The 23,704-nt window shown below is 40.6% G+C and overlaps 1 protein-coding gene across 1 annotated transcript; it reads right to left on the minus strand.

Annotated features, from left to right (window-relative positions):
• Nucleotides 1–10,882: 10,882 nt before the first annotated feature.
• Nucleotides 10,883–16,448, minus strand: LOC104162594 (cytochrome b5; the record flags this gene model as incomplete). Its single annotated transcript, XM_009701357.1, has 4 exons — nucleotides 10,883–11,440; nucleotides 12,286–12,320; nucleotides 14,638–14,667; nucleotides 16,320–16,448. Coding segments are annotated over 4 exons (273 nt in total), but the record flags the coding sequence as incomplete, so codon positions are not given.
• Between the last annotated feature and the right edge of the window lie 7,256 nt (nucleotides 16,449–23,704).

A 23,704-nucleotide genomic window follows, 5' to 3' on the forward strand; every position in this document is an offset into this window, starting at 1 on the left:
CAGCTCTCCTGCAGCATCCTACCTCCTCTGCTGCTGCCGCTGCCCAAATCTGGGGGCTTGAAGCTTGGCAAAGCATCACGCTGTGCCAAAAGATGGGGAAAAGGAGAGAAGCTGCCCATGGAGAGCCCAAATCAGTTGACTGTCCCCAAGACAGTCTCACCTTTCCCTTGGGCTTCCCGCTCTCCGGTGTCCCTGGACTTGGCTTAGGTCTCAGGGAATGCGTTACTCTGAACGTTTTTCCTTCCAGTTTGGATACTAGACCATGACAACGGCTCTTAGGCAACAGAAATAGTTAATTCTGAATGGAGTTGTCATGCAACAGGGTCAATTTAACTCTTTTTGCCTTGGACTCTGTCCCGGGATTGTTGCCTCCACACAGTCCAGAAGGACGAAGTCAAAGTTCAAGTAAACAAAAGTTTATTGGTCTGCTTGGGCAACTGGGAAGAACATGAAAGATAAATTAAACTGCCTGGATGACCATAAAAAGATTGAATGTTGTTAATAGTGCACGGCAATGATAGAGAGAGGGTAAGAGGTTTATCCAAGTTTTGCAGTAACAAAAGATAGAAAAAACATCAAGAACAAAGCCTTTCCCACTTACATTTATATGAAAATTATTCTACACACAGACACTGAGTTAAAAAACTTACTGAATGAGTGGGAAGGAAAAGCTTTTTATCATTTTACCTCTTTTTAAAAATGAATCAAAAGCAAATGTAAAGACTTTGCTTTAAAAAAAAATTAATCACCTTATATTCTTTTCTGTTTATACACTTCATATTTATAAATAATTTGTGAAGGCAAAAAAATACTTTGACCTATCATTACACTGAAAAAAAAAAATAGATCTTGAGGTTTTTTTCCATCTTCTTTCATTTTTGGATGTTTTAGTAAATGGCAATTTTTACAGAAGAAAAGAACACTACTCTCATTCAAGATGTCACCTTCATTGCGTCTCCCCCGTTAAGCCCACAGCCTGACATAACGCTATTCCTCATTACCGCAGAAAACCTTTTTTGACAGTTAATCAACTTCACGAGATTCCTGCAAGGATCCCAGCGTATGCTCTTCCCTTAGCGTAACTTTATGATGCCTCGTTTCTAAGGTCACTGAATTTCTTTTCGTTAACATGCACTTGCGTGACACAGCTGATCCTGGCACACCTTCAAAAGAAACTTCTCAACGGCCTCTCACAACCCCCAGAGAAATGTTTGCTCTGAGAGCTTAGCAGTCTTCAGAGGTGCCCTGTGAAAGGAGTTTTGCAAATAAAGCCATACGAATAGAAAAGAAAGAATTATGGAAACATGATAGGCAGCCCTAAAACATCCTCTTTAAGACTCAACTCCTCTACAGCCGGAGATTTGATTTAAAAACCCTCAGCTGTAGCTAATTAAACCCTTGGCCGCAGAGGGAGTCAGCAACCGCCTTCAGCCCACAGGCCAGCGCTGGCAAGCATCGAGAAAACACACATGAATACAAAATCCCCTCTTCTGTGGTGGGGGTGTGCAGCATTTCTTCTTCCTCTGAACCTTGAGTACTTAAAAAAAAAAATAAAAAATCCACTAAGAATGAAGGAATCCTCCACAACCCCCTCTGGGTACAGAGCAAGCCCCTCCATGAGTCAGGGCCCTGTTATTTCAGGAAGGTCAGTGGGGGTCAGCCTGAATTTACGGTCAAGCAGCATTTGGTCCAACATTTTTTTTTTTTTAAAGGCATTTGAGTTTTCTTCTGCCTAAAACTTTCAATTAAAGGCATAGTAAAACTGGGGGAGTGGGACGGAGTGGGGTATTCACACCGATCCCCCAGCCGCCCCGGCCTCTGCAAGCTCTGCTGCACCCACGCTGCGGAGGGAAAAGCTTTGAAGGAAGAAAACACAGCAGCACTTACAAAAGCCAGGTAAGCCCTGAGGGTACATATTTCTGTAATTTTATCTTGACAAGAGAAAAAAATTAATGGATCACCTCAACCTCTTAGAAAACCTTTTGTTCCTCACTGGTCGCGTTGTCTGGCAGGAGAGCAGCTCTGCGTTGGGGCTGAGGCCAGTGTCCTAGCTGTGTGTTGGCACCGCTGCGAAATCCAGACACAGGCTTTGCCCCACAGAAGGCGGCATTGAGGACTCGAGAGAGGAGGTGGAAGAGAGCTGTTCATTCTTAGCGAAAAATTTGAACAGAAGTTTTCAAAAAGAGAAGGATTTTTCGGTGCTCAGTTCACACGGATGAGCAGATAAGCCCAAAAATTATTATTTTAAATGAGAGCTTTGCCTTTTTCAGTTGTTAACATTTATCTACATATCTGCAGCTAGATAAACAATTAGGAAGATACCTAGGTCCCTTCAGCAGCACAGAACAATAATCCAACTAGTTTTTGGCATTAAGCAACCTTAAGATTTACCTTAGCTCAGTACATCTCTTGACTTTGCTCAAGTGTTTCTAATAAATACTGTCTCCTTCACGGCTGTGCCTCTCAGAAGCACAGCCACCTCGGCAGTAGGTTGCAGAAGGCTCGGAAGATAGCTGGAACGAGTGGGTGAAGGTGACCTTGTTTTACCAGCACAAGGTCTCTCGTGAATGCAACCTCCCCGGTACAAAGCATCTTTAAACCGAGGCAACGGTGCCCGTTTCAGAGGGATCAGCCCGGTCAATGCAACAAAGCACCACCAAAATGTTCTGGAGTAAGGATACCTTTGAAAATCAGCAAAGTGTTGCAGGACGCTCAGAATGTGGCGTAAGAAAAGCAACTCTTACTTATTGGGAAGATTTTCTCCGAGTTCTCAAATCCACGTGCGTCATCTTTGATGCCCACTGCCTGCAGCAAACCTTACTTTTATTTTACCAATTAAAACTTGTTACACTTGCACTTACCTTCCTTATTCTTTTCTATTGCCAGCAATTTAAAGAACCCTGACAAGTCCCGTACGCTATTTCTATTTTACTATACTTTTAATCTCTGAACTGCCTGGGGACATGGTAACTCACAATATCATTAGAAACTAGAGGAACTTTTGGATGCAAACTTCAGTATTTGAAATACATTAAAAAAAAAAAAAAAAAAACAAACAGTAATATGTTGGTGAACTTTTGTCTTTTAGAGCAGAAATCAAACCAAGTTCTGGGCTTGTGAAGTCACTGAATGTACCCTACGAAATTTTTCTTACTAGGGCAGAGATATGAAATGCCTGCACTTTGGCTTGGGCACATTCAATTGTAATAATAAAACTCAAACTATTTCATGAAATGGAGAAATCAGGAGGAGGATGATAACCAGGGCATACAGTATATCTTCCGCTAATGTCTTAGCCACTTAAAACAAAAGCCACTAAAACTTGATTGGAAATTGCTTTCTATTTATATTGTTTATAGCTCAACACATTGATAAAGATGACGCCTATTTTGTTATACTTGTAGGAGACAAAAGTTGTCATATGCTGAGCAGCTGCTTGAACGGATTTGTGGTCTACACATAACTGATTCCTGCAACTAGATGCTAAAAAATACATCTGCCTAAGCGAAGATGTTTCTGGAAGAAGGCTATCCTTATTCCTGAGCATTTTGACAGCACTTTGTTGCATAGACCAGGTTGATCCCTCTAAAATGAACACTGTTGCCTCAGTTTAAAGTTTATTTAAAGTTTTAAATTAAAACAGAAAGCGTTTTTTTGACATAGCAATCTTATTTCTGTGGAAATCCTGTTTTCTTCATGATATCCCTGGTCAGTGATCTTCAAAGGTAACATCACAGCCAGGAGACGATCAATGAATACTAAAACTCATGACACTTACATGACACAGAGTAAAAGGCTGTGGTCCTCCTTTCATGATGATCTGTACTCATTTTAAACCCATTTTGCAACCATAAAAACAACCACGTGCAGAAAGATTTAGCAGATTGCACCCTGCTTACTATAATTTGATGTGGAGCAGGGAGTGCAAACCTTTCAAGCAACTTGTCATCGAAGGGGCTCTTTTCTTGCAGCAGCTCCTGGGCATGGACTCAGCTCGAGCTGAGATCCTGTCACCCACCTCTCACCTGGCACTAAATTTATCTAGATTCAGGTTTGGAAATGCTGAGGGTTGTCAGGGTTCCTAGTATCAGCTCTGCACAATGAGGCTTGTCAGAGAGACGGCCTCAGCCGCGGCACACCATCCGCGGTGCTGCTGCTGGAGCAGGCACGGGAGTGCCCAAACTGAAAAACCCCTCCAACTTGCACACCAAGACCATGCAACTTGCAGGTTTCAAAGCCAGGTGGTTGCAGCATTCGCAGAAATCTGACGTAGTTCATAAATGTCTCGAAACAAAGCCTTGGTGGGTGTCAGCACAGAAGAGCATTACCTGGCACCAGAACAGGGCTGTCCTCTCCCAAACGCCTGGTGCATCGAGACGGGTCCACGGATCAGAGGGAACCTGCGCTGGCAGTCTTTTCCCGTTCAAACCAAAACATTTTGAATGCCACCTCTGATTTTTCTTCCTCCTTGTCAGGGGTTGAATCCAGCTCCGCCAAAGGACAGCATTGCAAAGCAGCACTGGAATGCTTTGAACACTTACACGACACAAACCTGGAAGTCCTTTTTCATTGTGTTAATAAAACAATTTAGCTGCCTTCTAATAGCATTGTATGAGTGGATTCAAAATGAGATTATAAAAGGAAGGTTTACCCAAAAGAATGACTGGAGTGCAGTATGCCAGAAGAAATAGCACACTGAGTGACACTCGTACTCCCCTTGCTTACTTTTCAGTAACAGTCCATAGCACAGCACGCAGCTGCAGTTCATCGCAACGCGCACACGTGAGGTCTCATTTTGTGTTCAGTTACAAGACAAAGTCTGTGCTCTTAATTCATCCTGTACTTTCGATTTTTAACTGTTCTGGTAGTTTACATAGTAAAAAAAAAAGATCTAGCACTGACATGTACAAATTTGTATTTATAAGGGAATTTAGACTCATCCACTTGCCTGCAAGCCCCGTTACTGACACTCTCTGCGCAGTGTTGTTAGAACTACTGGGCGCTCTGAACAAGATCAGAATCCGTTTGCACCAGGTATTTTACACACAGGAGTGAAGCCCTTGCACCGATAGGTTTAAAATATGTGGATTTTTAAAGTACAAAAAAGAATGTAGTTTGGTGATTTGTTATTAATGTTAACCTTTTTTTTTTAATTCATTTCAGCAGTTGGAAGTAAGAAGGCCATCTATTTTTAAGAGATTCATAATAAGCTCACACAGACTTCAAGAACAAACCAAAAGGTTCCCACGTGGGAGTGTGCGACAAGTCTGGAGCTGTACTCTCGGGCTTCATGCAAACCAGAAGTGAGGCCCAGCAAAAACCAGTACGGTTATGCCTATGGGAATGATGGAGATGCATCCAAGCTCACTCTAAACTAGGCCAGAGTTCACCTGGGCTGTAAAACTTTGTCCAAGAACCAGGGTAAATAATCAAGCAGTTCACCTAGTCCAGTAGAAAAAACAACGCCGGATTCATAGCGGAGAGGAGAGAGTAAAACTCTCTGCAGCTTAGCAGTTAGGGCATAGAGCTCAGAAAAAAAATCCTGGATGATAATCCTGGCTTCACAGGCTATTTCTCTTTTCTCCAGCAACTGTTCCTGCTCTTTCTCACCTGCTGACACATTTGCAGCTACCAACTTACTGTGTGAATAAGCACAGTTTGTTGGGAAGAGTCTGCTCCTGCTGATGTGCTTTATATGTCATCTAAGACACCATCCTGGACCAAGACCCTCATGGGACCTTGAGGCAGAAGAGTCTTGTTTGGTCAGACTTGGACATCTACTAGATGTTCAGCTTCTCAAGGATGTGATCATATAATCTGCAGCAAAGGTGCAATAAATTACCTTGCATGCAACTAAGGCTAAGAGTAGCCCACCACCAGGAGCTGCCTGGGAGTAGCTAGTTAGCTTTAAATCTACACATCCGAGCTTGTATTCTAGTAACTTGTTCACCTGTATCCTCAGGTCTGAAGATCTCTTCACCGTGACAACAAAGTATATAATAACCTGTATTACTCAAATGTTACTTCAACAGGGTCAAAAAGTAGTTCTACAGAATCACCTGAAAATAAAACAAGGTTTTCTCATTCTAATCCCAGAAGCTGTGACTGCTCAAATACCAACTTCCCTTTATCATTCGTAAATTGCTTGTCCATCTCAGACTGATGCAGAGAACGTTACCCACTGCAACATTACTCTGAAAACGGATCCAAAAAAATACAAGTTGGGAATCCATTCACTTTACAAGTGAAAGGACATATTCGCTTGCCTCCAGCTACCAGCCCACCACCCTGCAGGCTCCTAAGCAGCAGGCTAAGCTCTTCCTTCACGTCCACCCTCAACGCCAACGTAGACAGCACACCTATCATGCTCTTAGGGATATCCCTGCAAGCCACGTTAAGACCAGATGAGTGACACTAAAAGCATCAACTGGCTTCAGAAATTTGTGACAACTGAATGTGACAAAGAATGAATGACCTTTCCTTATTTTCAAGAAGTCATGTAGGAAGGCACTCCCATTGCTTGGCTTACTACCTTTTTCTCTCTAACCACCCCCTCCTAGACTTTGAAGCAGTTTCCAGAACACATTCTATTTAAAGAGATATTTTCCCACAGCTGACAGGTACAAAAAACTTGTAATTTTAAATAATACAAGGCCACATTTATCCAGGATCTAAGTAGGTGGAACGCCAGTGACGGCATGGAGTGCTCTCACCCTGCAATAGGATCAGTCAATCAGTTTTATCCATAGACCAGGGTCTACAGAAAAAGCCAGGATTTCTCTGGTAATTGTGCTACTGGGCACAATTTCTGGACTCTGGGGTCCGCACGAGTTCTGTCGTGTTCTGTCAGGAGATACCAAAAAACCTTCCCTAAGGTTTTCCCAGGTGTAACTCTTCTTGCCTGACAGTGCTACTTTCCTCTCCGTGAACAGAACTGGCAGCTCTTGCCTAAGCGCAGTAAACTGTAAGAGACAGGCACAGAAATTATATCACAGAGGATAAAAGTCAAAATCTGTTCCTTATACCTGAGACTCTGCAGTGCAATCGAGTCCGCTCTGAGCTGTATTTTAGCAGCTATCAACACAGACCAGTAGTTGCAGTGTATTGTATGTCCCTGATTTTAGAAAGCCAGCAAAGAAAACGTCAAGGACTGTTTTATGCACACTCGTACATGTAAGAAGATTAAGAACAAGTCTAACTAGTTTTCAGAAAGAACAGAAAATCCAGCATTAATCATCTACCGAGATCCAATGTTCCAACATTTCTCATTAATTCATGTGCTTGTCTGCCCACCTACTTATGAGCCAGGTCATTCAAAACTGAAAATATTTCAACACATAATGAATTAATCATGGGAAGGAATGTAATGCAGTATGAAAGGAAAGTACGATTCAAATATATGATCCATTAGTTACTAGCTTCACCTCAGATCCGGCCAGGCATTAGACCTAAGCCTACAGTAACATGAGCTTCCTCCTGCTCCTTGTTCCTTCTGTGCTGTTTCTGAAATCCTGTTCTATATTCAGCAGAAAATGCTGAGATACTATTAATGTTCTACATGTTTGGTGTGACACTTCGATACAGCTCATTCTCACTGAGCTTTGGTTAATAATCTTCATTGGCAGCCTTGCAGAAAACAGAGTAACAGTTTTGCTCAAAATGGCCACAAATTTATAAGCATTCATTTACCCTCAGTAGTCAAACATTCAGAAAACAAAACCAATAGCACCTTCCCTTTTTTTTTTTTTTGCTTCTGAAGAAAATTTGTGATCAGCTTCCATTTGCCTGGCTTTTACCTCTTTGCCAGTTTCTCCTTAACATTCTGCAAAATCCAGACGGCAGCACAGCATTCAGAACTAGAGAAAGGCACAGGACCGGCATGCCGAAGCAAGCCAGCCCAGAGAAAGGCACAGCGCCCTATTTTTTCCTCATCATAGCAGAAGGAGCAAGTGAACAAGTTGTGCTGGCTGTACTCCACCGACACGAGGAAGCCAAGGCCGTCTCCCTGCCACTATGCATTCTTGTGAACAACAGAGGATTGGCAAATGAAGGCCAAAATTCAATGCGCAAATAATTTAAGGCACTATAAACATGGTGAGGTCATACAAGTAGACAACATAAGATGACATCTGATTTAAAGCACTGACCACCAAAAACAGCCTCTCCGAACAAAAATTAGTATTAAAGTTAATTGCCAGACAATTAGAGCAAGTACAGAATCACAGAATCGATGAGGTTGGAAGAGACCTCTGGGATCATCGAGTCCAACCTTTGCCCTAACACCCCCGGGTCAGCTAGACCATGGCACTAAGTGCCACCTCCAGTCTTTTCTTAAACACCTCCGGGGATGGGGACTCCACCACCTCCCTGGGCAGCCCATCCCAACACCAAACGACCCTTTCTGTGAAGAAACGCCTCCTCATTTCTCTCCTGAACTTCCCCTGGGGCAGTTTCAGACCGTGCCCTCTTCTCCTGTCACTGCTTATTTGGGAGAAGAGGCCGACCCCCACCTGGCTACACCCTCCTTTCAGGTCGTTGTAGAGAGCGATGAGGTCTCCCCTCAGCCTCCTCTTCTCCAGGCTAAACCACCCCAGAATACCTTCAGATCGCATCTAGGGACAAAGGATTTTGTTCTGAGAAGAAAGCAGACTCTTTCCATTCTTTTCTTTTTGCTGTCAGACTGTAAAAACACTAGTCAAGTGAATTAAGGGTAGTCAGTTTTTCGATAGCATAGCCATTCATTCCTCATCACCCCCATATACCTTTCCTCTTCCTCTCATATTCAGAATCAAAGCTGACGTCTCATAAAACCTCCTGTACAAGCCCCTATGGAAAGCTCCAACCTTAGGCTATTCAAAAGGACAATTATAAGCCTGATTTTTTCTTTTTTTTTTTTTTTTTAGGTTACAGTTTTAGCAGTTTACAAAATCAGTTTACATTTAGAAACCTGAAACAGCCACGTCCATCTCCAAGGAACAACTGACATCAGCAGTGGTGGAAGGGAATACGAATAGACCAAGGGCAGGGAACAAGCTGTGTGCATCCACACTTACATTGTAACTTGCATCCGTTCTCAAAGCATTACTGACTCACCTCCACTCACTGCGCTTCTGGTTCACACTGTGGAAATTCCCTCCACATGCCAGCTTGGCTTTTAGATGGGACTGAGCTTGCATAGGTACTCCAGGAGATTGAATAAAAAAAACAACCAGTATATGGGACCCAAACAGAGCTATACCATACTACAACACCCAAAACACATACAAGATGGAAAAAAGGCCTTTTGCAGCAAGTGTTTTGCCTTATGGAGCCACTTTGATTGCACTACCCTGTCTGCTGAAGTGGATAATTACCCCAGTCTGAAATTCTTACAAAAAAAAAAAGTTAAGCTTTCCAAGTTGCTGCTTTTTTGCCACACCTAGACACGTGAACTTAAATGTTATTTGAAAAACTTAAAACTTGATTTATGAGTCTAAATACCAACTCAGGAGTTAATATATCTTTTTTAAAGGTTATCTGTAAAAGAAGCCAATAAAACCTGAATTTTTAAACTCCGCTTCACCACATTCAGAGGAAAAGCTAGGGCAAAACCAGGACAAAATAAGTTAGGGTTAAACACAATCCCAAACACTGCCATTTATACTGCAGGTTAAAATTTCCAAGGTAAAGAAGTTGACGGGATCTACCGTAAGTGCACGTCTCTATCTGTAACCCAAGTCTGACAGAACACATGAATACAAATGTAAGATACTAAACACTTTCACAGTCGAAGCTATATGATATCCTTATTTGCTCTAACAGTAAAGGAATCCCACAATAAGGAATTCTTAAAGGATTCCTGCACTGACATATTCCTACATAAGCCCAAGACAATCTCCCGAAGTCACAGCACTTCCCCTCCCCCAATTTTTCTTTTTTTCTTTTTAAAAAGTTCACATTTACAGTGTGCTATTTTTCAATTTGATGGGACTTGACACAGGCCTTAAACTGCATGCATCCTCCCTGGTCCTGCCAAGATGCAGCCCTTGAAACAGTGTTTAAAGTCCTGATGCAGTCAGGGAGGCAGAGCTTGCAGGGCCAAACCACTGCTAAGTCACTAGTTGGTGTTGAGGTCACAGTGATGAAAACATTTATCTACGCTAGCTGCTCCATAATACACTGTCTCACTCTTTACATCCGACTTCCCTGCATAATGGACATATCTTCACCTTCAGCATGCACCACCAAACAGGTACTTCTGAGAAGTGTCCCAATATGCAAGGGCATCCCTTACAAGGCCTTCAAAAAAAGTCTGAAATGAATGTAGTTGAGCCAGCAAGAGTAAGCAATTAAACTTTTATTCATGATCATTTACATATGACTAAAAATGGTCACCGCAAAATGCAAACTTTCAGTTACCTTGTATCTAGCAGTGAAAATAGTTATCTCTTCATAGTAGAGCACCAAGGAGCACATCACAGAACAGTCAGAAACATATTCCATGGATCAGTTTTTCCCCCTCATGATGTACACGACAAAGTTGAAGATTTTTGTATAAAAGTCTAAAAGTTCCAGAACAAATGCTAGAGTCACCTGAGTGCTTGGCAGGAACAGTATTCTTTAGTAGCGGTTACATTTTTCTGCCTTTTTTGCAAAAAAGAGCTACTTTTCACAAAACTGAGACAGACATAATTGGGCCAAACGTCGGGGTTCGTATTTCACCTGAATTTTTCAATTGGAGCCAAACCGAACAGTTTGCTAGTAAGAGTAGCTACAACAACTATAACAGCAGATGTCAAGAGGAAAAGAAAAAGATCAGCTCATTATAGCCTGATTGGTAGGGCCCAACCACTTACAGGCACCTATACCCACTACTCCACGTGGCTTTTTCCATTATGTTTAATTAGCATTTCATTCAAACATACTACATTTAAGAAGACAACATGATTTTTTTTTTTTAAGTTAAGCGAAGTTGTGTGCATGGACAAATACATGTACACAGTTTTGGTAGTCACTTAAAGCTGTAAAATTTATATGTAACGAGAGTCCTATGGACCTCATTACAGATTAAAGAGAAATAACCAAAATCAATGTTACATACAAACCAATATTCTAACATAGAAACCAATACAGTTATCAAATAATTCATTAGAGAACAAAATTGTTATACAAAAAGAGAAATGCTGCCTTTTTATCACTTCAGAACAGCAAATAAGAAGGCAACATTAAGAAAAGTGCACAGCAGAAAAGAATTGCTCAGTTTTCTGAAAAAGTTGAATTTTTCTTCAGACATCAGGCCTTTGTCCAGAAACATATTGGGTTAGGATTGCCTACATTCTCTCCCAGATCAGTCTCTTCTTGCATTAGGTCTCAGTAAGGCGCTTACTCTGACATGTAGGAACGATACATCAGGGCCACGATAATTGCTGCTATCGCCGGGATCACCCAGTTGGACCACGAGCTAGAAGGAAGTTTTTGAAAAACAGCAGTTTAGGAAGCGACAACCAGCAAGCTGTTTTTTAAAAAGTCATTGCTTAAAGAAGTCCTTCCTCCCCACTCTAACAAACACTTCATAGTGCAACAGAACACCAGGGCTGGCCAGTAATACTCTAAAAAAATCTTGCACTGTTAAGGCTTTGTACTAGAGCTTACAAGAAGTTTGCTTACTAGAGAAGAGTAAGACTTTAGACACGTTTAAAGTCATGGTGCGCTGCCCAGAACATCACTCATTCAAAAGCCTTTTAAGTAGCAGCATGACACAACACTTGCAAGCACCCAAGCTCCCCTGAAGGGCATGGAACAGTCCTCTGCGGTTTCAGCAATAGGCAATTGTCAGCAGAATATAGCTTTATGAAGTTTGACTCAGTGGTGTTCTAAAGTGTTCCCCTCTCCGCCCCAATTCTGACAGATTTTCCTTCTTACAGACACAATCCTCTTATTTCCCTTAGATGCGACAGTTGTAGCAAATTCTAAAAGTGAGACATCCATGTCAGTAACAAAGTCAGCAATGGCACCAAGTGTCTTCTATTCACCTGATAGCCTCCAGAAATGAAGGCTTGCGCAACAAAAACCATTTGATAGATACCGATAGATATCAATGTGAGGAAAAAAAAAAATCTAGCTAATAAGTTAACATGCTTGTAAAGTGGTACATAGATGTCAACTTGGACTTTACATAGAACAGAAATCTTCACGCACTATCCTCTGACATCTAAGCTTCCAGCAGATGGAAGCTATTCAGCTTTGTAGGCTTCAGAAACATAACCATGAGGAAGTTCAAGTTTGACAACAGATGTCATACTATACCTGGAATTAGACTGAGTAGTGGTAATAAGAGTTTCCTGGAAAGAAAAGCATACAAAGATATTTACATCAGGCAGACACCCCTCTCCATCTTAACTAGCCCTCAATTCCTCAAAACTCATTAAGTGGGACTAATATAAAAACGACTCAGCACATTGCATTTGGAAACCATTTTCTCAGAATTCCTACAGCAGACTGTTGTATTAGAACCTAGCTAGCAGCAGTTTCCGTGGTCAACATCGCATCAAAAGTTATTAAAAAAACCCCGTATCATCACAAGGTATTTTGCTGCAAGTTTTCCATGAAGCTAACTTCAACCTCAGGTTACATTTGAAAAGTTTTAGTCACTTAAAAGACAAAGATCCCTACTTGCCTAAAGTCTAACTGAAAAGACTCTGAATTAATACACAAACTTTTCTTATATCGAACCTACAGGAAGAAAGCTACTAACTTACATCCACAAGGCTTATTAAACTCAAGTTTTTTAGTGTGGTGTTTCAGATTGCATAAGAATCAGTCGAATTATTACAGTTGTTTCCAATATTGATTTGGACTTCTTGTTCACTTTCCATAGAAAAAGAAGCCCTACAAGACCAAATCCCAGTAGGGTGCACGTGCACAGTGTATATGAAGGCTTATCACAGGTTTACATGTGACAAACACCATGTTTAAAACAGTAAGACTCTATATTGGTTTTGTGAACATCTCCATGAAAAACTAATCCCAAAGGCAAACAGCATGGAACAGCTTGTGCCCACACTATCAAGGCTAACACCTTCTACAATAGACTTGCCACATCCAGGGCCAGGGGTTGGATCCCCCCGCACCAAGACAGCAAGAGAAACATGGCCCGGTTCCTCAAAACCCATTTTTAAACACTATGACACCAGGCATGTACATCGAGGGTACACTGCAAGGACAAGGAGGATATTTGAAAGTACAAGGCCTTCCGACAGCTCCTAGAGAGGCAGGGCACAGGACCTAACCTCTCACCTTCCCCACCCAGCCTGCAGAGTGAAACTGTCTTATCAGCTCTGCCCACGCGTCCTACACCGGCAAAGTGCTCCAGCTTCCTTCTAGAAGGATGGAAAACACAGATGTAGTGTAGATAACTACAACCAGCACTAAATCATGGGAATAAGCCAAATAGGAGCATAGTAAAAAGTCATTTGGATACATCCTAACTCCCAACCGACCACACTTTGGCCAGACTAATATCCTAAGTACTTCAGTTTAGTAAGTTCCTGTGAGCTTAATCAAGGGATTGTATATTCCAGCTTCCACTGGGCAGTCTGTTTCTCAGTTGCATTACAGTTACTGCTCCTACAGCTTAAGTGTAAACTGCCCTGAATTTAAAAAATCTGAATAGCAGATGTTATTCTTGGTGGGAAGAAGCTCTGAATTCCTGTCACCACTGCACTACTTATTTTTATTAGTATACTAGTTCCAATCCTTAATTAATAATAAAATTAGTAATTGCTATAGCAAACATTTCAGTGTATATATTTTTTACTTTCTTTCCTTTAACTTATTCATATTATTAGAAGACCTTACAAAAGTGATTGTTTCTTAAAAGTAATCTCTCAAACAGCAACAGTAAGATCCCATTCCTACTACACTTCATTTAAAAATAATCTTCAACTATTTCCTAATTGCACTGCTGTACTGTTAAGCCAGCCCTGAGCAAACATCCTCTATAACACAGCAGCAGCAATTGTACAAATTAATCCCTGAAGCACTTGCTCCTTTAAGGGACATATGAATTTTATTAGTTTGATAGTTGAGTGCCAACACAACTTTATTCTATTAAAAATAGAAAATAAAATTAGAAAGTAAGTGCAATACTGTATTGACAGGACACTCAGCAAAATCCACTGAAACAGCCAGGAAGCAAATGATATTTTCCCCTTGAAAAGGGTTCACAAGTACAAATTAACTGATCTATAATACAGCAATCAAGTGTCTCTACATTCTCCATCTACTAGTGTTACCAATACATTAAACATCACATTTTTCCCCCTCCACAAACACTTATTAGTTCAATCCATTCTGTCTAGAAACTGATTTTTTTTCTTAAACTGAATACTAGAAAATCATTGACCAATTCCAGATTCACCTCTTTGCTACGGTGTAATGCCATCACACTTAGTAACCTCTTGGTTTGAAACCACAATAATTAAAGAAAAGAACAGCTAACAAGAAGAATAATTTGAAGCCAGATCAACAGGTTTATGAGAGTTATGACCTGGAACACCACACTGAAATCAATTTTTGCCTCTGGGGGTATGCTATTTACACAGACACTGTCCCTAATGCCTAAAAGAAACAATGTGGCATTTCAAGAAACACACTTACTGTTGGTTTCTGAAGCTTCGCTCTATCATCCTGTAGGAAAACAAGCAAGAAACATTTAGACAAAACCCCAAAGCATTCAAAAAACCCGATTTATCACTAAATTCAGTTTGCAATTTATTCTGTTAATGTGTACCTGGTTTTACCTAGGAAACAGGCTTGCAAAAGAGCAGATGTCAGTGTATGATTTTGAGCTACCGGGAACAGGATCACTTCCTTAAATAATATCTCCCAGTATACAATAAAGAAGTGAAACCCAACTCTCCAGCATATTTCATTATTCCTTGTGCCCATGTTTTTGCATTTCCTTTGTCTCTAAACAGTACACGTAACCTTAGCATATATACCGATTGCAATCGTATTTGTTTATTTCTACCTAGTCTACTCCTACTATCGGGCAAAGTCATCTAACCAGTTTTGGTCCAACGTCCAGTGCAAAGGTCCCAAATTGTACGGAACCTTCATAAACTCGTGAAGTTTTACTTGAAACTGTCACATTCATTACAAAAAAAACCAACAGTATACAACCTTGGCAGTGCTGTATTTATACATTAAACTATCAGGCTGTTTTGTATCAAATAAAAACAGACACTTGTCAAACAAGGAAGAACTGGACTGGTAGCCAGGTTAAGAACAACTTTACCTGCACCAACTGCCATCTGAAAGAGATGACAAGTCTGCAAAGTTACAAATGTGCATCAGAGCTGAATTATTTTCTATTAAGAGAAGCTACACTCTTAATATTTATCAAGAGAGGACCTAGGACAGATACAAGATCAGGTATCTCACAGGGAAATATGCTACTCAAGCCAGTGATAACAAAACATACACAAAACAGACGAGGAAAAGGGGCAGGGACAGGCAGTAAGCTAGAGGAGACGGGCACATCAGCAGCCTAAACACTAGCAAGTGGTTTTCAACTCCTAAGATGCAGGAGAGCTTAAATAAGGCCTATCTGAACTAAGCTAAGGCAGCAGCTCTGCAGCTAGAAAGAAATCCTTCAAAACTTGAGGCAGCAGAAAGGCGCTTGTTAAAAATACAGGAATGGTCAGGGCAGTATAGAAAAGAGGAAGGGACAGACGATCCAGTGGGAACTGATCACAAACAACCCTGACAACTACAAGCAGGGAACACAGACACAGCTCAAAACGGGGGCAGCCAGAGACGGCTAAGACGGAGCATTAAACCAGAAGCACAATGCTTACAGCAGCCATTTTCAAAACATACATATGAAGAGCCAGGATTGTACTTTTAGATCCAGATGGAAGCCTGGCATATATATTTACAATGATGAAAGCACCTGTTAGTAATCGCTCTGCATATTGACATAAGAAAAGGTCTAGACATTGTGACGTATCACCTTCAGGGGTTACAGAGTCTCATTATAAAGCTCACAGGGTACACCAGAAGTGGCATGATTCCATATTCAGTTTATTCAAGAACTAAGCTGTATTTTATTTTCAAAGCAGCAAACTTTTAGTTATGACCACCCTTACGCTACACTAATCAGATCTCTTCACATTAGGGGCACCTATTTCCAGCCCAGTTCCATCCACAAACAGCTGCAGGGCTGGCATCCAACCAAACTAGCAGGTCTCCTTTATTTTGAAGTAAATTACCAGAGAAATAACTAGACACAAAACCACTACAGTAAACAGCAAGTATTAGTACTCTCACATACTCACCGGATGAAGTTCCCCAATAATAAAGGTTTCTGACAGCGTCCTTGCATCTGTGGAATGGCCAACATCTTCAAAGTTCTCAGTAGCATCTCCCCCAGCTTGCTCCCTGAGGACCTCTTCACCACCCGGGTGCTGCAATTTTTAATGAGTTTGAATTTGTTACTGAAAACCATTCCACGTTCTAAAAATGGAAATTCCTCATTTCTAAAAATAAAAAAAATTGTCTAGCTGCTGATTTTGCAAGGACATCTTAGAGCAAACATAAGCCTCTCTAAATAACTACAGAGTTTTCTGCACTCTCTGAAGCCCAAACCAAGGAAGCCAAGTCCCTACTCCATCAGCGACAGAGCAGTAAGAGGCATTACCCCTAGCAACTAAAGCATTTAGAACATTATGGGCATCAGTCAGTCTTTTAATAACCCAACTATTATCTAAAGTTACATTCCACGTTCTCACTTCTCCAGGATAGGTTATTTTTATCCAAACAATGATTTATACAGCAAAAGGATAAAAGCCAAGAGGTGTAAGTTACAGCAAGAACATTCCACATAGATATAACAAAAAAAGCTATTCACAAGAAGAGCAATCAAGCACCGAAACAAGTTGGCAAGGGAGCATGCGGAATCTCCATCCTTTGAGGTTGGCTACACAAGGGACTAAGGAACCTGACCTTCAAGTTAATCCTAGCTTGAGCTGGGAGTTGACCCAGATAATCTTGAAGGGTCCTTTCCGAAAGAAATTATTGTATGAGTATCTAGTAAGCCAGCTACTTTAGAACTGTTTAAGCACAACTGAAAGCTCATACAAGACACTAGAATAGCAATTTGGTTTTCGCAGACTATGGAATCTCAAAACCACATTGTTGAGAAAACCCTCCAGACGTAGAGAAGTCGTCTCCCAGTACCTCCTAATACCTCAACCCATCACCATTCCCTTAGCCTAAATCCCTGTTCTCGCTTGACTTCTATTCTTCCCCAGGATGCACTTTAGGGATTGCATGCAGTTCTACATTTCCATCCATCAAATAACTCTGTACGCACTGTAAGATATATCACATCTTCTAGTCCAGCGAATTTTCTCAGCTTCAAGTTACTCATTCATATAACAGATAAGTAACATGACATAAAATTCACCACTCAACTTTTAAGGAGGAAACTACTTCATGAACACTGGGAATGATTAGGTAAGCAAGTTGAAAACACCTTAGTACTACTGCCTCGGATTAAGGCGGCCACAAAATAAGTTCTAACACCTTACCAGTGACAGAGGAAATAAGGCTTTCGAGCCTCAATTCTATTTTTAATGCTTCTGACTACAGGATCTAAAATCATGAAAAGAGGCAAAATTTCTACTATTTAGGGTCATCTAGCTGAACAGAAAGGCTATGCTTAGACAGCAGATTAAAGAAATGGTATAAACATTTCTGCTAGTCTAGGCAATTCAGGTTAGCATTTACTTCAAATCCACCATATTAATCTCCTATTAATCCTTCTCTTCCAACAAAAATTAGACTTGTTCGCACAGATCAGGAAGACACTATTACTACCAGTTTCCAGCAGTATCAGAACTCCAAAACTTGAATCTCGGCATTAAAGGCAGACACTTATTTGAATAGATTAAGAAAATTGCTTTAAAACAAACCAACCACACACCCCCCAAAAAACCAAAAAGCAACCCAACATTTTTTTTAAAGAGCCAAGATACCACAGCAAGATGAGCATGGGAGTCGCTGCTATGACTAAGCAAAAGCAAGATTAAGCAATCGATAAAGATCAGGCACAGCAGCTAAGCCAGGAAAAAAAAAAAAAAAAAGGTTAAAAGAGTGCATGCAGAGTAAAGATTATGCAAGCAGATGGGCAAATACGGCATGCTCACCAAAATCCTGCCCTTCAATCCATTCTGATAAGTATTCAGGGAAAGGACTGGACAAAAGTTGAGAGATCACTCAAGTTCAGTGCCTTGAAATGTATTGCACATTGAAGCAGCTGAACTTGGGTCTAACAGGCTCTCCCAGATATTGCCACAATTAGGTCTTCAAATAATTCCTTCAGCAATGTGGGGTTTGGGTATTGGGGGGTTTGGGTTTTTTTAAATACCATGCTAAAGAATTGCTGTCCTCAAAACAGAAAAATATATGTAGCATCTTTGGCAGAAAAGGCGGCAAAACTCCTTGGAAAAAATGGTTAACGAACAAGACATCAACAAGTAGCAAAAGGCACCAAAGTTAAACTACTCATAAAGCACGAGTAGCATGTAGACTCACACTCATGCATTGCAATGAAACCAAACCCTACTCATGTAAGTAGATAACTTGCTGGATTAACCAGTGTTTAGTCAAGATCACATGGTTTACACTAGTTCCCCAAAAAATTCACCAACCAGCAAGTGGATACCTACCAGTATAACTGCATCTACATTAAAACTATTTCACAGAGTACTTTAACAAGCTACCTGCAGGTTGCTGACTACAGAACGGTCATATACTAATTTGTTCCCAAATCCCTCCCTTGTGCCACTGCAAAGCAATTGTGTAGCTATAGGAGCAGTTCACTGAGGCACTTCAGCTTTTCTCCGTAGAATTAGGTTTTGGTCTAATTAGTGACCGATCCTTCTGTCTACAAAACCACGGTATTAGGGTCTGTGACCAACCCACTCGGTGGCTATCACACATCAGCTGCACGGGACAAACTCACCCTGACCTCTGCCACCACAGCTGGAAAACTGGTATGATTTTGTCCTCACATCAGCAAGACTAAGGTTGAGAGAATCACACGCAGAGTTCCCAATTTAAGCCATCTAGCAGATATTACTAGTAACCTACTAAATACACGTAAGAGTACTTTGAAACTAAACACTTTTCTTTTAGATGGCACCTCTGCTTAAAGATGCAAACTTACAAACCCTCTGCAAACAACTAGGATGCAATACAAGCAATTCATGAAAAGACTTCACCTCCCTCCGTGAAAGGGAGCAACTGTAGTGTCTCACAAAGAGGAAGATGTGACTTTTTTTTCTTTTAATCAAGAGCCATTTTCCATGGTTCTCAAAGTTTGTTTATACAGGGCCTTTGTTCGCACTTCTGCATGGTAAACAAAGCTTTCTGCCAGAATTTCTACTTTAATGAAGAGCCCCTGGATAGGTCCTGGAACTGGAGGCCCAGAAGACTATGCAGATAATGATTCCTGAATTGAAATTCTGCTGATACAAACAACTAAAGTGTTTTTGCAGGCAAAATTGTGGTTCAAGGGAAATTAGAAAGCTTTTGCTGGCAAGTTAAAGCTAGTCCAGCTCATTCCTAGGACATTCCCAATATAACAACATAGATTGTTAAAAGTCTACACAAAGCCAGCCCTAGTACATAATATAGACTAATTCCTAACAGCAGCACATTAGAAAGTTTTATCTAAAGAAAATAAGCAGTTAAATTCACTGCTCTCTCTCATCTGGGTCAGAAGTCTGCGATTACTTCATCCTGAATGCCTATCACCTCTTCTCCCACTCGCTACAGTCATACAGCTTCCTCAGCGTCACAGTTCAAGACTCTATTAAAGTATAACTATCTTAACACACAATTCCTGCCCTTTCCCCTTCTTATACCGGGGAAACCAATCTAGGGTCCAGTTTAACCTTTGGGGAGATCAGCAAAGGTCTCCACCAGTGGCATTCTTATAAATTCCAGTTTTGATTTCTGCGCTACAGGGAATGAGCAGCAGAAAGGGACAGTGACAGAGCCAGAAAGACCCGGAGAACCTCAGCTTTAGTGTGCAAGACAGACAGACAAACATTCGGCTGTTTTAAGGGCACTTTCATGTAGTCTGAAGAGTCCTCCAAATTCTTTCCATCACCTATTTAAGTTACAGGACAGAAATTCTGTACTCACAAAATGTTAGGAGCCTAGGAGAGTAGATCTTTTTATGATAGTGTATTTTTAGAAACCATCATTAAGGTTTTAGATGAACTTCAAAAGAAATGCCCAGTAGCTGGGTCCCCATTTCCCCCCCTTCAAAACAACTGCAGCTTGCAGTGTCTTGCATGAGTGCTAAGAAGCGCTATTTTTCAGAGCATTTTCAAATCCTCCTGCAAGCTTCATCAGAGCTCAAAAAATGGTAACACTAGTTTTAATCCTTAGACTGCAATGTTCCGCAATAAAAATTCACATGGTACATTGATAGCCTTCAAAATGTGCTAGTAGCAGCACCTTTTTGATGCAGGCTATTCATTACCTTTAACGTGGAAGCTCTTATGCTACTCCACAGTATCACCATACTAGATGAATATAACTTATCACCACATAGCGCAGAGAAGAGTTTTCATTCTGACAGAGTAAAACAATATTTGGTTTTCTGCACTTTCTTTGATCAGCATTCCAAAAGACATTTTGTGGGAGCTGTCCATTCTGCTTAGAAACAGTGCTATGAAAACACAAGTTCACACCTTATGAAAAATCCATTTTCATTGGCCATTAATATTTTTGATAAATTTGGAGACCACTAACAATTGAAATAACCTAAACAAAGTCTGTACTAGATAAATATTAAATACATACCATAGTTAGTTTCCAGAACAAGGAATTTCTCTCAGGTAGAGATGTTCCTATTCCTATTGTAAGCTTCTCTGTCTAGCTTAAGGAGTCCAACCAAGTTCCCACAAAAGCCACAGGGAGGACTCTCACCATAATGGGATGTAAATCAGGACACTGATCGTTTCATCCTCATTTTTATAGGCCCAGCTACTCTTGTTTAGCTCATTAGATTGATGTCAGAGCCTGAGTAGAGGGACTGATTTATTAAACTATAGAAAAATAGTATCAAGCATTACCAACATCCTTAATCCTTTAATTGACATTTAATATTATTCACATATGTAATTATCTGTAATACAGATATAGCCATAAGATCCTGCTGTGAGTACATACGCATTTCTAGTATCTATTTTCCCCTAAATGATGTAGGACCTGAAACTATGGAAAAGTTCCCCAAATATTCTGTAATACAGGTCCAACAGCCTTTGAATGAAAAAGTTGATATACAAGTTTTGGTCTCAAAAATAGCCTTTCATGCCAAGAGCTTTCAGATACTGCACTCCAAAAGCTGAGGTCTCTAGATCTCCTATCCTAGAGGATATACTTGGGTAATCAAAGAAAATCCAGAGATATATATATTCAAGTTATAAAGTTTTCCTAAGATCTGCCATTTAAAAAAAGATATAAAAAGCAGTTGCTGGAATCCTCATCTTCAGTAACCCCTAGGATAAAGTATCAAAGCACAAAATCCTCTTCTCCTCCAGCACTTCATCTGTATTTCAAATGATCTTTTCTAAGCCTTGTCCTTAGGAAACCAAGCTAAAATGGTCACACTATGCGATGCCTCCGCTCCTTTTCAGCCTCCCCACACTCAACATGCATACATCACCACCCCCAGCCCACTTACTATCTAACTTCAATCAAGTGTTCACAGAGGCTGATGGTTCTCAAAATACAAACAACTTTCACTAAACATCTACAAGCTTTATGAAGAGACAACGGCTGGATGGAGGAAATACACCCTTTAAGTACTGTAACGGAGTCAAAGGCAGCAGCATACTTTCTCTTACTAGGCATGAGAGCACCCAGGGTGTCGTTAGTACCGAAGAACTATAAAGTTTTCAACTTCATAATCAATAAGAAAATATTTCCACAGGTTAATGCAGTGGCTGGAAAGATTGCTTGTCAGATTAAGAAATGGGACTGCTGAAGTCAGCTTCCATTCCCAGTTCTTCACTCCCTAGTAAAGCAATACTTCTACTTATTTACTAGTTTGGAAGAGTAGGAATGAGGTGATGCTTTAGCAGTGCATCCTCTTCAGTACTACTGGACTTATTTTAGTAGCCTACATTTAATTCTTGAACTATTTTAAGCTGTCCTGCAAGGAACTGCAAGAAGTAATATTTGAGTTTGATCAATAACGCTACTGAAACAGCTAACATAATCCCCATCTCACTGAAAAGTGTTTACGGAACTCCAGAATGCACCAGCCAGAGGCTAGCTCCAATTTCTCCTCATCTGTCACATGTAAATGCCTCAGGGTGCCTGACAGTGTCAAAAGAATTAGCACATTACTTGATAAGTTAACCAGGTATCAAAAGTATTCAAAAAGAAGGCAAAAAAAAAGTGTCCTATGAAATATTTTAACCCAAAGGTTCCATTCCAAAAAAATCACCAACACAATGAACATGACAATATCAAAGAGCTTTCCTCAGGAGTGTAGTTTCATTTAGCTACTTTGTTGAAAACAGTTATCCAATCTCATTCATTCGTTATCTCACAATACGACCCAGAAATTTCAGCTCCACAGTCAGCCATATTCTATCGAAAGCTGTTTAGTGTGGGGCTAAAGTTTGACTCGTGTACCAGAGTGCATCAGACATCCCGCAGTTGACCAGGAAACAACTATTTAACTGCTTACAGACAAACTGAATTCTTTTAATATGCTGCCAAATTAGCAATGTTGTCCTGATGGCTGAAATTAAGACTTTCTTGGAGAAATTTGTGCAAGGTAATGCCTCTTAATATTTACCAATTTCATCACAGGTACTGAAGGAAGAGACTGTCAGCTTGTTTGTGCAACTAAAAACCTAAAAGCTCATTAGATCCTGGATTTTTTGTCAAGTGTGTTGTGTTGTTCGGTTTTTTTTTTTCTTTTGGGTGGGTTTGGGAGGGGCTTTGGGTTTCTTTTGCTGTGGGTCTCCCCTCAAATCTGGAAGTGCTTATATAATTATGTATCAACAAAAACTGATCAAGTTTCCAAGAACATCTCCTTCAATTTCTCAGGCTGCACGAAAAACTGCATTCTCCTCCAGGGCTTCTATAATTAAGTTTCCCTAGCTAAAGGATGAACCAGAGCAGGGGCAGAGCTAGATGAAAAATAATCAAGGAAGAGTCAGTAGATCAGTTTCACAATCCGTCTTGCTGAAAAGCCAAACAATTTGTGCTGGCACACAGCTTAAGAATGAAATACTACCCCTGTCAACTCTGCCTTTGAAAAATTGCCTGTCAACCTCTTATTTGCAAAATGCTCAATTTGGACTTTGAATTTCAAGCGTCTACAACCACAAAAATCAAGATGAGGCTACAGAACCACCGAGGCTTAAATTCTGTCGTGTCTCTACCAATCTGAACTACAGTCTCAAAAAAAATTAATCTAAGTCTACCAATAACACTTTCTAATTGGATGCTAGAAGTTTGCAGATTGGGAATAACGGGAGAAAACTCAAAATATCACTAATAAATCCTAGCTACGTTTAATATTGAAAAAAAAACTGCTCAGTAGTTGCACTTCTGCATCTCCACAGGGCAATGTTTTAGTCCAATAACTAAAACGCTTCTTTATTAACCAGGACTATCAATGATT

The sequence above is a fragment of the Cariama cristata genome, unplaced genomic scaffold (assembly GCF_000690535.1).
Source record: "Cariama cristata isolate BGI_N322 unplaced genomic scaffold, ASM69053v1 scaffold28765, whole genome shotgun sequence".
Classification (NCBI taxonomy): domain Eukaryota; kingdom Metazoa; phylum Chordata; class Aves; order Cariamiformes; family Cariamidae; genus Cariama; species Cariama cristata.